Genomic DNA, 17,597 nt, shown 5'->3' on the forward strand with positions numbered 1-17,597 from the left:
GTAGAAGAGATAGTTTGATAAATGAAGATCTTTTAATATTTAATTAAACCTTGTGTTAAACCCTTATATAACAGCTTATTCCAAATATGTAGTGTCTCAAATAGTTTCAGCAAGAGTTTGTATAGCATACTGGATATGCACTAAGAACTGTACTTAAAGATAAATGTAAGGAAAATAGAAATACCAAGTGGAGCTTTTTGTTTGTTTGTTTTTAAATTTATTTATTTTACCTTAGCTGTTGTGATGGGTCTTTGTTGTTACACATGGACTTTCTCTAGTTGCGATGAGCAGAGGCTATTCTCTTGTGGAGCATGGACTCTGAGCATATGGGCTTAGTTGCTCCATGGCATGTGGCATCTTCCCGGATCAGGGATTGAACTGGTGTCCCTTGCAATGTAAGGCAGATTCATAACCACCGGACCACCAGGGAAGCCCCCAAATGTAGCTTTTCAGCACTTCCCCCCAACCCCATTTGATACTTATATGCTGGGGTTTTTTTTTTAATCCATGTGCTATGCTTTCTGTTTTCCCATCCTGTTGATGTCCAGCTGTTATTTCTTTTTGCTGTAAATAGTCATTTTCCCATTTTATTCTAAGTAGGTTTATTGTGTGGTTTAATTCAGTTCCTTTGGTATTAAACAGTGCTTAGTAATTTTGGAAATAGCTTACTTAATAGCTTTTTCCACTCTGAAATTTATTCAAGAAATATTCAGATGTCAGCACTATTTAAGGCACTGTGTTAGCTACTTGTGTTAATTGCAAGGATACAAATCTTTGTCCTGAAGATCTTTCAATTTTAAAAGAGGTCACTATATACAGTGGTAGAATGCTGTATGATTTTTAAAGGAAGAATATGTTACCAACACCTGGGAATTACTGGTGGAGTTGTGTGATGGCTAGTGTTAGGTCACTTTGCCTGGGCCACTGTGAGCTTAGTTGTGCAGGCATTCTGACTTTTTGCGACCCCATGGACTGTAGCCCGCCAGGCTCCTCTGTCCATGAGGATTCTCCAGGCAAGAATACTAGAGTGGGTTGCCATGCCCTCCTCCAGGGAATCTTCCCAACCCAGGGATCGAACCCAGGTCTCCTGCATTGTGGATGGATTCTTTACCCTCTGACCCATAAGGGAAGCCCACTCGTAGCCAGGCCACAGTGCCCAGATATTTAGTCATATATTCTGGATGTTTCTGAAGGTTTTTTTTTTTTTTTAACCAGATTAATATTTAAATTATTGTACTTTAAGTAAAGCATCTTTGCTCCCCCATGATGTGGGATGTGGGTGGGCCTCATCCAGTCAGGTTGAAGGTCCTAATAGAACAAAGACTGACCTCCTCTGAGCCAGGAGGAAAGAATTCTACCAGCAAACCACCTTTGGACTCAAACTGCAACTCTTCTCCAGGTCTCCAGCCTGCTGGCCTAATCTGCACATTTTGGATTTTCATGCGAGCCAATTTCTTAAATCTCTCTGTGTCTATATATGTGCATTCTGTTGGTTCTGTTTCTCTGCAGAACTATGATGAATATAAGTAGTATCTAAGCTGAAATTTAGGATAGGTCACGTGTGGAGAGGCACTTTGGTGGAGGACAGAAAACTTGGTCTGTATATGGAGAATGATGAGCTTGGTTTGAACTCACATTCAGATAAGTGATTGGGACCAGGTCTTGTAATTGATACTTGAGAGGAGTTTTACTTTTAAGACTACTTCATAAATGTTATTATGGATTTCCACTTGAACTTAGTTTCCCAACTTACTTTTGGACATTTCTTGAATAATCAGCCTTTTATTTATTGCTCTCACATTTTAGTATTCAGGAGACTTGTTTTTCTTATTTATCAATCAGTATCAGAGCCTAATTTATAATTTTTAGTTTGTGTCCAAAACTTAAGGCTTTTGGGAAATATTAGTGTTATTTTGATGGTGCCAACTACATTTAACTATGGGTATATTTATCATATTTAAACTTAACAAAGCTTTGGTATTTTATAATGGAGATACTGTATTGGGAATTTGGTCACTACAGCTCTTCCCTCTTGTTGTGTACTTTGACTATATGTGTGGGTATTAAGGGTCTTCCCCTGGTGGCCAAGAGGTAAAGAACCTGCCTACTAATGCAGGAGAAGTGAGTTCTAACTTTGCGTCGGGAAGATCCCCTGGAAAAGGAAAATGGCATCCCATTCTAGAATTCTTGCCTAGGAAATCCCGTGGACAGAGGAGCCTGGCCGGCTGCAGTCCATGGGGACACAGTTCAGCGACTGAGTATGCACATACGTGGGTAATTAATACACTGTGAACCAAGTTTAACATTAGTGTATGTTTGAGTTTGCCATGATCTAAAGATAGAGTGGCTCAGATGGTAAAGAGTCTGCCTACAACACGGGAGACCTGGGTTCGATCCCTGGGTCAGGAAGATCCCCTGGAGAAGGAAATGGCTACCCATTCCTGGAAAACCCACGGATGGAGGAGCCTGGTAGGCTACAGTCCGTGGGGTCGCAAAGACACGACTGAGCAAATTCACTTCAGCTTCAGAGATAGAGATATTTTAGATAAATGATTTTGCCAGAACTTTGACCTTATTTCTTTTTTTATTAAAAAATAGTATCATGGGATGCATTTCTATTAATAAATCTTTGCTATTTGTAGCCAGAAGTAGGGAATTGATTATATTCTTTTAAGACTAATGCAGGAAAAAATACTTTCCCTACTTCCCACTCTTTTGAAAGGTAGCCTAAAATGTGGACTTTTCTATTTTGGGAAATAAGAAAAACTAGAAGACTTACTAAAGCAATGTAACAATGTGAAGTTAAGAGTATAGAGGACAACTACTCCTAGTTTCAGCATTCTATTCCAACTATTTACTGTCATTTTGTGTTTTCTCTTACTGCTATATTTGTAGGGGGGTGTGTGTGTGTGTTTCGTTTTTGTTTTTTGCCTCACCTCAAGGCATGTGGGACCTTAGTTCCTGGGAGACCTGGAATGGAACCTATACCCCTGCAGTGGAAGTGCAGGACTGCCAGGGAAGTCACTATGTGTGTTATTGAAGTAAAATTCAAATAACATAAAATTAACCATCATAAAATGTATGATTTAATCCAGTCACAGTGTTGTGTAGCCATCAGTTCAGTTTAGTCACTCAGTTGTCCAACTCTTTGAGACCCAATGGACTGCAGCACACCAGGCCTCCCTGTCCATTGCCAACTCCCAGGGTTTGCTCAAATTCATGTCTATTGAGTTAGTGATGCAATCCAACCATCTCATCCTCTGTCGTCCCCTTCTCTTCCTGCCTTCAATCTTTCCCAGCATCAGGGTCTTTTCTAGAAGACAAGTCAGCTCTTCTCATCAGGTGGCCAAAGTATTGGAGCTTCAACATCAGTTCTTCCAAAGAATATTCAGGGCCGATTTCCTTTAGGATTGAATAGTTTGATCTCCTTGCTGTCCAGGGGACTCTCAGGAGTCTTCTCCAACCCCATAGTTCAAAAGCATCAATTCTTCGGTGTTCAGCTTTCTTTGTGGTCCAACTCTCACATCCATACATGACTACTGGAGAAATAATACCTTTGACTAGATGGACCTTTGTTGGCAAAGTAATGTCTCTGCTTTTTAGTATGCTGACTAGGTTGGTCATAGCTTTTCTTCCCAGGAGCAAGCATCTTTTAATTGCATGGCTGCAGTCACCATCTGCGGTGATTTTGGAGCCCGAGAAAATAAAGTCTGTCACTGTTTCCCCATCTATTTGCCATGAAGTGATGGGACCGGATTCCATGATCTTCATTTTTTGAATGTTGAGTTTTAAGCTAGCTTTTTCACTTTCCTCTTTTACTTTCATTAAGAGGCTCTTTAGTTCCTCTTCACTTTCTGCTGTAAGGGTGGTGTAATCTGTGTATCTGAGGTTATTGATATTTTTCCCTACAGTCTTGATTCCAGCTTGTGCTTCATCCAGTCCAGCGTTTCTCATGATGTACTCTGCATATAAGTTAAATAAACAAGGTAACAGTATACAACCTTAACATACTCCTTTCCTAATTTGGAACTGGTCCATTGTTTCATGTCCAGTTCTAACTGTTGCTTCTTGACCTGCATACAGATTTCTCAGGAGGCAGGTCAGGTGGTCTGGTATTCCCATCTCTTTCAGAATTTTCCACAGTTTGTTGTGATCCACACAGTCAAAGGCTTTGGCATAGTCAATAAAACAGAAGTAGATATTTTTCTGGAATTCTCTTGCTTTTTCTATGATCAACGGATGTTGGCCTTTTTCTCTGCCTTTTCTAAATCCATCTTGGACATCTGAAAGTTCATGGTTCACATACTGTTGAAGACTTGCTTGGAGAATTTTGAGCATTACTTTGCTAACATGGGAGATGAGTGCAATTATACTGTAGTTTGAGCACTCTTTGACATTGCCTTTCTTTGGGATTGGAATGAAAACTGACCTTTTCCAGTCCTGTGGCCACTGCTGAGTTTTCCAAATTTGCTGGCATATTGAGTGCAGCACTTTCACAACATCATCTTTTAGGATTTGAAATAGCTCAGTTGGAATTCCATCACTCCCACTAGCTTTGTTCATAGGAATGCTTCCTAAGACCCACTTAATTTCACATTCCAGGATGTCTGGCTCTAGGTGAGTGATCACTCCATCTTGGTTATCTGGGTCATGAAGATCTTTTTTTGTATAGTTCTTCTGTGTTCTGCCCACAGTTTGAAGGACACTTACTTTAATTTCTCATTTCCCTTTCCCCAGCCCCTGGTGGCCACTAATGTGCTTTCAATTTCAGTGGATTTTCTGACTCCAGATAAATGGAATCGTAATATGAGATCTTTGGTGATGGACTTCTTTTACTTAGTGTGTTTTTAAGATTCATCATATTGTATTGTATTTCAGAATTTAATTCCTTTTTATGGCTAAATAGTCTTCCATTATACCAGATACATTGGGGGCTTCCCTGGTTGCTCAGATAGTATAGAATGTGCCTGCAATGCAGGAGAGCTGGGTTCAACCCCTGGATCAGGTAGGTCCCCTGGAGAAGGAAATGGCACCCACTCCAGTATTCTTGCCTGGAGAACTCCATAGACAGAGGAGCCTGGTGGTCTACAGTCCATGGGGTCACAAAGTGTTGGACACGACTGAGTGACTAACACACTTTGTGTATTCTTGCCACTTCTTCTTAATATCTCTGTTCCTGTTAGATCCATACCATTTCTGTCCTTTATTGTGCCCATCTTTGCATTAAATGTTGCCTTGTTATCTCTTATTTTCTTGAAGAGATCTCTAGTGTTTTCCTCTATTTCTTTGCACTGATTGCTGAGGAAGCCTTTCTTATCTCTCCTTGCTGTTCTTTTGAAATCTGTATTCAGATGGTTATATCTTTCCTTTTCTCCTTTGCCTTTCGCTTCTCTTTTCTAAGCTATTTGTAAGGCCTCTTCAGACAACCATTTTGCTTTTTTGCATTTCTTCTTTGTGGGGATGGTTTTGGTCACCGCCTCCTGTTGCTGCTGCTACTGCTAAGTCGCTTCAGTCGTGTCCAACTCTGTGCGACCCCATAGACTGCAGCCCACCAGGCTTCCCCGTCCCTGGGATTCTCCAGGCAAGAACACTGGAGTGGGTTGCCATTTCCTTCTCCAATGCATGAAAGTGAAAAGTGAAAGTGAAGTCGCTCAGTCGTGTCTGACTTGTAGCGACCCCATGGACTGCAGCCTACCAGGCTCCTCCATCGATGGATTTTCCAGGCAAGAGTACTGGAGTGGGTTGCCATTGCCTTCTCCCACTGTGTGACAAACCTCCATCCATAATTCCTGGGTGATGCTCTGATATCACTCAGGAAATTCCAAGAGATTTAGGAGCTCTGTGTCAGAAACCAGGGTCAAAGACCAAACATTAGAACATAAGATGCCCTTAGTACATTTATCTTTTAAGAAAAAACAGAAATTTTGGAGCTCTGGTCAGAAGCTAGAGATGAGAACCTATTTATATGGGCTTCCTTGGTGGCTCAGATGGTAAAGCGCCTGTCTGCAATGTGGGAGACCCGGGTTTGATCCCTGGGTTGGGAAGATCCCCTGGAGAAAGAAATGGCAGCCCACTCCAGTAGTCTTGCCTGGAAAACCCCATGGACAGAGGAGCCTGGTAGGCTACAGTCCATGGAGTCACTAAGAGTGGGACACAACTGAGTGACTTCACTTTCACTTTCACTCTGGTGGCTTAGATGGTTAAAAATCTGCCTGCAGTGCAGAAGACCCAGCTTCAGTCCCTGGCTTGGGAAGGTCCCCTGGAGAAGAGAATGGCTACCCACTCCACTATTCTTGCCTGGAGAATTCCATGGATAGAGGTTCGATCTCCTTGCAGTCCAAGGGACTTTCAGGAGTCTACTCCATGATAGCCAGCATCATCATGTTCAGTGGTGAAAGAGAAAACATTCCCCTAGGAACAGAAACAGGACAAGGTTGTCCACTTCCACCACTGTTACACAGCAATGTATTAGAAGGCCTAGCCAGCACAGTTAGTCAGAGGGACTATACTGTCATGAAGTATAGTCCCTTTGATGTACTGTTTGATTCAGTCTGCCAGTATTTTGTTGAGGATTTTTGTGTCTGTATTCTTAAGAGATTTTCATGTAGTTTTCTTACGGAAACTTTGTCTAACCTTGGTATCAAGATAATGCTGGCCTCATAGAATGTGTCAGGAAATATTCCTTTTTCTTCTGTTTTTTGGAGGAGTTTGAATAGGATTGATGTTAATTCTTAAAATGTTCAGTAAAATTCACCAGTGAAATTTGGTATCACCAGTGAAGTATGGTCCTGGTTCTTTGGAGGGTTTTGACTACCAGCCCAGTCTCTTGTTGGACTTGTTAAAGATCTGTTGAGATTTTCTGTTTCTTCTTGAGTCAGTTTTGGTTATTTGTATATTTCTGGAAATTTTTCTTTTTTGTCTAGATTATCTATTTTGTTGGCATACAATTGTTCATAGTATTCTCCTATAAGTTTTTAGTCTGTGTAAGATTGGTAGTAATGTTCTTGCTTTCATTTGACTTTAGTTATTTACATTTCCCCATCTTTTTCCTTAGTCTAGACTAGAATCCCAGGGACGGGGGAGCCTGGTGGGCTGCCGTCTATGGGGTCACACAGAATCGGACACGACTGAAGCAACTTAGCAGCAGCAGACTAGCTAAAGTTTTGTCTATTTTGTTGATCTTTTCAAAGAACCAACTTTTGGTTTTAATGATTCTGTGTCTCTGTTTGCTGTGTTGTTTATCTTGGGTTGAATTCAGTATTATTATTTCCTTCTGTCTGCTGGATTTGGGCTTAGTTTGCTCTTTTTCTGATTTCTTTCTTCTTTTTGTTCTCCTTTCTTTGAGTGCACTGGGTTTTAGTTGCAACACTCGGTTTCTTCCATCTTTAGTTGCAGCATGCAAACTCTTAGTTGTGGCCTGTAGGTTCTAGTTCCCTGACCAGGGATCAAACCTGGGCCCCCTGCATTGAGGGCACAGAGTCTTAGCCACTGGACCACAGGCAAATTCCTCTAGTTTCTTAATAGATGATTTGAGATTTTTAAAATATAGCATTTATAATTATAAATTTCTTTCTTGAGTATGGCATTCTTTATATCCCCTAATATTGGCAGGTGGTGTTTTCTTTTTCATTTGTCTTCAAGTTTTTTCTTTATTTTTTAATTGAAGGTTGATTGCTTTACAGAATTTTGTTGTTTTTTGTCAAACCTCAACATGAATCAGCCATACAAATTTTTTCTTAGTTTCCCTAATGGTATCTTTTTTGTCTTATTGGTTCTTTATGAGTCAGTTGTTTAATTTCCAAATACTTGTGATTTTCTAATTTCTCTTCTATTACTACTTTCTAGCCTTATTTCCATTTTAGTCAGAGAGGATACTTGATAAAATTCGATCCTTTTCATTTATTGAGAGTTGGTTTGGCCTAAAATTTGGTCTGTTGTGAAGAATGTTCTATGTGCAATGTAAAGTAATGTGCATTCTGCTGTTGTTGAGGGGGAGAAAAGATATTCTAAATCTTTTAAATGCCTTCTCCAGTGTTACTGAGGAAGTCAGTTTTGCCCTGCCCTTGAGGGTTAAAAAAATGGTCAGCCTCTCTGGCTGGCTTCTCAGTGAATTTTTAGGTAGATCATAGCATACAACCCTAAATTTTTGGAGGACAATATCCCTGTTCCCCACATGGCACCAGCAAGCTAGCCAGGAACATGGGCGACTGTCCCCATAGCTGCCTTTTACAGAGATGGGAGATGATGAATGGTAATAGCTAGCCACTCTGCAAAATGCCAGAATTCACCAAAAGTTAGCGACCTCTTTCTTCATTAGATGCTCACTTGGATTTTACAGGCATCTGGTTAGACTCCATAATTCCAAAATGGTTTGTTCAGATTGTTTGCCAGCCCAGTAGTTATTTGGGTAGAGGGACCATTCCTGGATCTTCTTACTCCACCATCTTGCATGATGCCCCTCACGCCTATGTATTTATTTTAAATAGTTGTAATCTTTTGAAATTAATAGTTTTATAATCTGCCTCATGAATAGCATGTTTAATGTTGTTGTATGTTTACCTAACTTTTTGATGTTACAAATAATATAGCAGTCTATTTTGGAAAAAAAAATGTGGACAGAGTTGTAGATTCTGAGTAAGAAATTACATTTAATAAATCATGTTATATTTTGACCTTAAGTACCTTTTCACCATCACTTGCCCAATAACTTCCAAACTGACCTTGTGCTTCCTTTTTCATTTTATCTTCCAAGTCACAGAAGGAAAAATACTGGAGAATGGTGGTTGCTAGGGGTAGGGGAAAAAGATGCATTGTGGTTCAATGGGCAAAAAGTTTTTAAGCAAGGTGATAAAGTTGTAGAGCTCTGCTGTAATTTTGTTTGTAATTAACAATACTGTGATGTACATTTAAAATTTTGTTAAGAGGGTAGATCTCATGTGGTGTATTCTTACCACAGTGAATCTGATGGGCTAGAGTCCATGGGGTTGCAAAAGAGTTGGACATGACTTAGCAACTAAACAACAATGCGATTAAGAAAAATCGGGAATTCTCTGGTAGTCCAGTGGTTAGGACCTGGCGCTTTCAATGCTGAGGCCTGGGTCCAATCACTGCTTAGAGAACTAAGATGCTGCAAGCCCGGTGATGCGACCAAAAAGAAAAAGAATTGAATTAATAGATAACATTAACAAAATTGCTGGTGAAGTATACCTAACAATGGAGTTGTCTGCCAGTTTGAAAGGGAAAAAAAGTAAGGTAGCACGATGGAAGAAAGTATAACAGAGAGCTGAGTCTGCTACTTGGAGGCAAGGAAAGAGTGCCTCAGGATCAGGAAGAACCACACAGAAAGGACTGGTTACTGAGCCAGGAGGAAACTTGGGGTGAGTGGGAATCATATACTGTTCCTATGTGGTTTTCTATGTTTAGCCACTGCTCCCTAAAATACAATAAATAAAACAAAATAAAATAGCACGTTATAATAAATTAGGAATGAAACAATGTGATTTCTGACTGTACTGACGTAATTCCCTTATTAGCCAGTTGCACATGAGCTAATTCATGTATTAAAATTATTTGTAGCAGAATACTACTGGTAATTTTCTACTTTTTCTGTTCTTGTCCTGCTTTCTCTTTCTGCTCTTAGCATCCAGGTTTCAGCCTTCACTACCTCTCATTTGTTCTGTTATCTTCCAGACATGTATACCCTTCTGATTGCTGTTCTAATTAAGTTATTCTTTATAATACTACAAGAACTGTCTTGAAAACATTAAATCTGATCAGATAGTCTCTATCATTAGAACCTGTTTCTCAAACTCTTAGTGTGTGCAAATCATTCTTCATGGTGTCTGTTGCCATAATTTTTTGCTTTGACTCTCCTGCTGTATGATAGAGATTGTCTTCATACCGTATTTTGGAAAGTATGCTTTTAATTTTCAGCTCTATTGTGGGTTATCTTTAGGAGTGCAGATAACAAATTTTTAAGCCAATGTATGTGAATTTATCAACTTCCCCCAATCTTTTATTAGGTAACTCCTTACTGTAAAAGTTGAGAGTATTCATTTATGAATTTCCTTTCATGTTTCCTTTGCTTCTTATTTTCATCTCCCAATTTTTGTGAGAATAGAGTGTGAAATAGATACCATCTTAACAGCCCATGGACGAAGAAGCCTGGTCGGCTACAGTCCATCAGGGTGGCAAAGAGTCAGACAGGACTGAGCAACATCACTTAACTTTTCTAACACTTTGTAACTTTGTAATGTTTTTCAGAACTATTAAATTTACATTCTATCCTAGCACCTTCAGTGGTAAAGAATCCGCCTGCCAATGCAGGAGTCATGGGTTCTATCCCTGAGTGGGGAATGGAGTAGGAAATGGCAACCACTCCGATATTCTTTCTTGGAAAATTATATGGACAAAGGAACCTGGCAGGCATGGGGTCGCAAAGCGTTGGACATGACCGAGTGACTGAACGTGCATGCACACTAGCACCTTGGTAAATTGTCACATACATTAATATGTTTAAATGATTTTATTGTCCATCTCTTTATTTTTTAATGCCATTGTCTCTGTGAGTTCTTTATTTTGATGTAGCAAAGGATAAGTCTGTATGGCTTATAGTGCACTAAAGTTCTTTTTTTTTTTTTTTTCTGGAAATACAGTGAAACCTTCTCATCATATTTAGGTCCTTATGTCAGGAAATTTGTTATCTTTAGTTGCATTTTGTCTTACTTGTTCTGTTGTCTTTCTCATAGACTGTTCTTGTTAGGTTTATTCTGCAGCTATATTTGTCTTACCTCTTTTTTCTTTCTTTAACTCTATGTGTTTTCAGTATGTGAGTTTTATTTTTCTTAAGAATATAAAGCAGTTCTTTCTGAAATTTTCTTGTTTCATCTTTCTTTTGGATATATGGATATCATTTGAATGGTTTTGTTAAGCCTTGGATAGCCTAATAGAGCTTCTCTTTGGTTTTATAGATGGAAGACCTTTAACCCCACCCCACCTGCCCGCAGCTTCAGGATGAGCTGATTTGTTACCTTGGAGGTCTGGGACTTTATAAAACTTTGTATGGTGGTAATGGTGCTGGTGCTGAGTTTAGGAGTGAGATTGATCCGCTTGTAATTTTCCTAGCTTTCTTTTTGGTTAAAGGACAAAACGTAAAACCATGTCTGTTACTTCTGCCCTGATACAGTATTGTTTGGCCACCAGAGAGGGAGGGGAGCTTCAGCTCTGACATTCTACATCTTTTCCTTTATCACATCTGTGTCCCCATCCATCAAGTTGGAGTATGCCTGGGAAAATTTCTCAGCATGCTATATATGGATACTGGATTTGGCCTTCCAGAGTGGACTAACTCAAAAAATATCTGCATGATACTTTTTAATAAAGTTTTATGGCATAGGTTTGAGGTATTTTCTTGGTTTAGGGGTATTTTAACTTTTTAATTTTCTTTAGTTATAGGGCAGAATAGTCATTTGCAAACCTACAGATGCCATCATCTTTTCCTGAAAGTCTCATGAGTACCTCAAAAAATTTTTAGGATTAAAAAAAGGCATTTAAGCTGAAATATGTATCTTCAGTCTAGCTATGGATAAGTTCTGCAGAGAAATATAAAACTTTGCACAGTGTTAAGGGATTTGCTTCCTCTAGGATACTCTTTAAATGAATAATATCTGATATGGCAAACTTTCTTATTTGGAGCTTCTGTGGGGATGTCAACATTTTCAGAAGTCTCCTCAGATAGTGAACCTGAAACTGTAGTATTGATAAGAAACTTTTGAGGAATTGATTTAAAATATAGATATAGATTTCTGTATCCTCTTCACAGAAAATCTGAGTCAGTGGATTCCAGAATCTTTTTTTTTAGCTAGTTTACCCTGCAACAGCTGGTCACAGTTCAACTTTGAATAATGCCACCCTGAGTGTTAGAATAGTCAGATTTAATTACGAGGTAGATATTTTAGGTAACTAGGGCATTTCAGGCTGTCCCATGGAGCCGAGTAGCTGACAGAGGCTTTACTTGGTTTCTAGAGGACGTACTACTAACCAAGGAAGATATTCTTTTCATTGTCTTGTCTTAAACCTGAAGCTCAGTTTCCCAGACTTTGGGATTTTTGTAGATTGGGAAAATCTTCACTCAGTGAAGATTCACTATACACACACACACACACACACACACACACACACAACACACAAGTTGCTAGTTTTTTTATTTTGCTGAATGGGGACATTAAAAATAAATCAACAATGAAAGGGCTTTTTTTAGCACCTCTTACCACAACCACCAAAGATATAAGTAAGTGACAATGTAGAAAGAACACAATACTTTCTAATACAATATTCATAATACTGATAGTCTTTTAAATTGAATACATGTAACTCTATGCAAAACCCACTTTCTTTTCCACTTTTAAAAAGAATTTACTTTAGCAACAAATTAATGAATACTTTCTCATGGAAGGCGTTTAAGGACTGCTCCTTAGTACTGGAAACAGTGCACTGTAAGAGGCGCTACCTGAATACAGTGAGTAGACACCTATCTCATATCCTCTGTTTTCTTACCAGTTCGCTCCTTTGGTACAGAAGACAGACCAACAGATCGTCCAATACCACCTCGAGATGAAGTCTTTGAATACATAATATTCCGTGGGAGTGATATTAAAGACCTTACTGTTTGTGAGCCGCCAAAACCACAATGTTCTTTGCCTCAGGACCCAGCTATTGTTCAGGTAACATTGTAAATCTGTCTTGGAGTACAAATAAATTTCATACACATAACTAGCCTTGGATTTTACCTCCTTGTTTTAGTCTTTTAAATTTTCTCTATTGAACATTCATGTAGCTTATTACCATTTTCTAGTTACCTAGATACCCAGAATACCTGGGTAATGTTCTCATCCAGGTTTCTCTCTTTAGATGATAAATCGGAACTAAATAGAGTAAGAAATAGCTGAGGGATTTTTCTTTTTTTTTCTTTTTCTTGGGCTGGGCCACACAGCATGTGGAATCTTAGTTCCCATGTGGAAGCCTGGAATCTTTACCGCTGGATCACCAGAGAAACCCAGGAATTAATTTTTATCATAAGAATTCTCTGATTGCAGCAACAAAGTAGCTAATGTTTATTGAGTTCTGAGTTTATGAGAAGCACTGTTAAAAGCACTGCACATATAATAAAGCAAACCTCACAACACTCTCTGAGCTTGGTACTATAGTTATTCTCTTTTTTTATAAGTGAGGAAATTGAATTAGAGTCATAATTTGAACAGACCCAGGCATTCTGGCTCCAGAATCCAGGATCCATTCCACTATATTATTCACATATATTCTATTATTATATATTATTCATACGTGGTTCATTTTACAAACCAGGGTGATAGTGGCTACTCTTAGGTATGTTACTAGGTTTAATGAGAAAAATGCTGAATCACGTTATATGGTTGTATAGTGTACATGGAGTGTTATCTAGTCAGCACAAACACAAAAGGATTTTAACATATACAGATATATTATTTGATTCTGTAATAAAGTATTAAAAAGAAGATCCTAAGGCTTCTCATTAAGAGAAATTTCAAAATTTGTGTATTTTATTAAAAACAGAAACATGTGATGTCTAATAGATTGCAAATTATGAGTTAAAGAGGATGTTCATTATAGTACCCGTTTATATGTTAATTGGAAATACATAGAAACTCTGGATTTCTACTATAGCAGCAGCACAGGAGACAGGTTAACATAAGAGTATTTTTAGTTGTGTGCATAACTGATTGAAAGCTTTGTTGCCCCCATGTGACTTTCCTTCTGAATCCATTTTCTTTCCAACTTTTTTTCTATCAGAAGCCTTTGGTAATTTGCACTAAATTATGCTTGTTGGCTTTTTTAACTTACTCTTTTATGCTGAGAGTGATAAAAATCTTAGTTTTTCACAAAACTGATTGTTAAAAACACACAAAATGTATATGCATTATCTTGCAGAGAATGTACTTTCCAGCTTTTAAAAGGAAATACCTAATGAACGCTCCTAAAGAAAATATTAAGTGCTGTGTAAAATTAAAATGGGAGGGGGGGAGAGAAAAAGTACCTTTTAACATTTATTTACTGTTTTTTCTGAATACAAGATAAGCTTTTTATTAAGAAATGGCTGGGACTTCCATGGTGGTCCAGTGGCTGAGACTTCACACTCCCAGGTCAGGGGGCTTGAGTTCGATCCCTGGTCAGGGATCTAGATCCTACAAACCGCAATGAAGATCCTACATGCCACAACTGAAGATCCCTGAGAAAACGCAAACTTCTTTAATGCAGGGAGAAAAGGCATGTTCTCATGTAAATAGTTGCCTGCACTGAACAAGGAATCTTCTCCAGGCGCTGTTCCAACTCAGGGATCAAGTCTGGGTCTCCTGCGTTGCAGGCCGGTTCTTTACTGTCTGAGCCACCAGGGAAGCCCCAGCATAATAATAACTATATTTAAAGTATAAATAGTAAATGATTTTGTATGGGATAGTCTCTTTCCTGTAAATGTAATAGTATACCTCTAACGATTGAAAAGAAGAGTAAAATCAAAAGTGAAATATCTTACAAGACTGAAACTTAGTACTGTTGATATAACCAAATTTGATTTTTCTCATATTCTTTCTTTAAACAAAGTTCATTTACTTACTCAGGTAACTTTTCTTTGGTTCTTTCCTAAATCTGCTCTAAAATGAAACCTAAAAGAGGAGTTCATTGTAGAAAAAAGTATTTATAAATCACATTAAGTATAATTGACAAATAAAATCAAATATTGTAGTCAGATTATTCAACTGTTATAACATTAAGTGCATGTTGCAAGTTGTTATAATTGCTTCTGTGTCTAGTAATTGTAATTTAATAGTTTTCTTTACACTGTAAATATGCAAATTTATTTCCATTATGCACATATTGTTTAGAGCCTGATAAATTAACCCATAATCTTTTCTTCAGTCTTCACTAGGTTCATCTACTTCTTCATTCCAGTCAGTGGGCTCCTATGGACCTTTTGGCAGGATGCCAACGTACAGTCAGTTCAGTCCAAGTTCATTAGTTGGACAGCAGTTTGGGGCTGTTGGTGTTGGTATGTTGTGCTTTTTTCCTTTCTTTCTTTTTTGTAATTTTCCTGTCTTTATCATAAAGATGTATAAAACCTTCCACAAGTTTTCAGACATTGTTTGATCTTCCTTTTATAACCTGTTATTTTGAAGACTTTGGTCCTTAATGATTAGTGGTTCTATAAAGGCCATCTCTTAGAATAGTAACTTTTAAAAATCTAGGTATATCCAATTACCAAATTTTATTGAATATTATTTTAAATTTACACAAGATATAGCCATTTATTTTTAAAAAAAAATTTTTTTTTAGCCATTTAAAATAAACATTTTTTTCCAATAGGATGGGTTTTCAAAAAGGGAAATGGAGATAATCCTGTTGTTAAGGAATAGTAAACAACACTACGGGCTTCCCTGGTGTCTTAGTCATAAAAGAGTCTGCCTGCAATGCAGGAGACATGGGTTCAATCCCTGGACTGGGAAGATCCCCTGGAGAAGGGAATGGCTATCCACTCCAGTATTCTTGCCTAGAGGAATTTCATGGACAGAAGAGCCTGGCGTGCTACAGTCCTTTGCATAGGGTTGAACAGAACTGAGCAACTAATATACACAACACTATAGAAAATATAGACAGGCTAGGCTAGTAACAGTCCTACTTGTGACTAGAAGACAAAGGCTCTCATGTACAACTAGATATAATGAGATGAACTTTTTTGTGTTTTTGTAGCTGTGCATTTTACCTTTTAAGTATACCTTTATTGATTTCATTGAAATAATCACTTATCAGTTTATTTCACTGAATCACAAATCCAGTTTTCAAGTTTATCTTGAAACTCATTAGTATATTAGTAGATTTTATTAATTAAGTAAACTTCTACACTGATATTTTACACTCTTAAAAGAAGAAATACAACTCTTAGAAAACGTGACTTAGGGTTTATAATTGGTAGTGGTATTGGTGGTGTTCATTTTGAAACTACTTTTTGTATGTATAATAGGATAAGGCATATGAATAATATATTGATGTTGATAAACGGTATTTTTACCTTGGAGAAGGGAGATACACATATTGAATGGGGAAAGGTAAAGAACAGTGTTGTGGTAGTGAATGTGAATTGGAGGTATAGGTGTGAACTCATTTTTTTAAAACTGAGTTTTAAAAAACTTTTTTTTTTAAAAAAGTTTTAAAAATGATTATTTCCTGATTCTGTTCATAGAAAAGGCCTAGAAGCAATGATACCCAGTAGCAAAGGACATGTGTAGACCCAGTTCTTGCTTTCTAAATACTTTTCCCCACTAAACGGAATCTAGGCCCCTTTTAAAAAGAAGAAAAAGGAAACTCTTTTTTTAGTAAAATAGCACTAGCTAAGAAATACAAGGAATGGTGGACATAGAAAATCACCATTGTTAATCTCTAGTGAAATAATTAGCAGGGATTAGCAGTGGATGCTAAAATCATTGGGTGAATGAGGTTGAAACAGGATATTAAAATAATCTTAAAGTATCATCACACAGTTTACTTGTTAATTACAAAGGGAGAAGATGTACCTTTATAATGGAGAAATCTGATGGTCAGTCACCATCTTAATTAATTTGTCAAGTTTGGTATTGCCATAATTATTGATTATATGTCTTCTGGTGTGATGATACATGGGAGAGGTGTAAACACCTTTACTTCTGGGCATTCTTGCTAAAACTGCAGACTCTAACCTTGAAGAAACTGACATACATTTTCAGAAGGTCAGGTTTTTCAAAGGATTCAGTGTTGTGAAGAAGAGAGGGAGCAGGGCTGTTTTAGACTTGGGAAGACTGAAGAAACATAGCATCCAAATGTAATATATGGTCAGATCCCAAGTTTCAGGAAAAGCTGATAATAAAGAATGTTTTAGGGACTAGTGAGGAACTTTGAGTGAGGACTAAATGTAGGATGATGTTCCTTTTCTTAGATGGTAATGGTATTGTGGTTAACCATATAGGAGAATATGTTTTAGGGAGATGACTTTAGTACTGAAGGGTGAAGAGTCAGATTGATTATGGCATATGTAGGTGAAAAGAGAAGTCTGTATATCGCAATATGAAAAAATGAAAAAAATGGGATAGGCGTGGTGAGAAGGTAGTAGTTGGTGAGCTAGGTGAGGAATATATTGATATTCAGTGTACTCCCTTTTTTTGACACAAGTTTGACATTTTTCAAGTTTATATATTTTTGTTGGGGGTGGTAGTTCTTTCATCTCTAATCAGAATTTAAATATTTAATTACTTCTTGGATAGGTGGAATAACTTTGGTCCATGTACCTCCTAATCCTACTCAAGGAAAGATCAATGTTAACTTATCCATGTTAAATCAAGGTATACCCTATGTTATTAGAATCCTATTCTGAGGATTCAAAATAAGGGACAGTTGCAAATTATTTTATCCTTTTGAGATTCCTTTCACTAAGTTGAATAGTTAGCTAACGTCTGTATTGTTGTACTTGCCTTCTACATTACTGTGAAGTTGCATGACAGTATTTATAAAAGTATTTGAAACAGGGTCTAACACAAAAT

The 17,597-nt window shown here is 37.8% G+C and overlaps 1 protein-coding gene across 9 annotated transcripts in view; it reads left to right on the forward strand.

The window, feature by feature from the left end:
• Window positions 1-17,597, forward strand: part of LSM14A (LSM14A mRNA processing body assembly factor) — a 53,916-nt gene that overhangs the window by 11,900 nt on the left and 24,419 nt on the right. For all 9 annotated transcript variants that reach the window (XR_009491168.1, XR_003030189.2, XR_003030190.2 and 6 more), the window contains 2 exon segments: window positions 12,559-12,722; window positions 14,950-15,079. Coding sequence is in view for 6 of the 9 variants with exons in the window: in XM_005218991.5 (XP_005219048.2) it covers window positions 12,559-12,722; window positions 14,950-15,079 (294 nt within the window). In the remaining 3 variants the exon portion in view is untranslated.

Source organism: Bos taurus, chromosome 18 (assembly GCF_002263795.3).
Source record: "Bos taurus isolate L1 Dominette 01449 registration number 42190680 breed Hereford chromosome 18, ARS-UCD2.0, whole genome shotgun sequence".
Classification (NCBI taxonomy): domain Eukaryota; kingdom Metazoa; phylum Chordata; class Mammalia; order Artiodactyla; family Bovidae; genus Bos; species Bos taurus.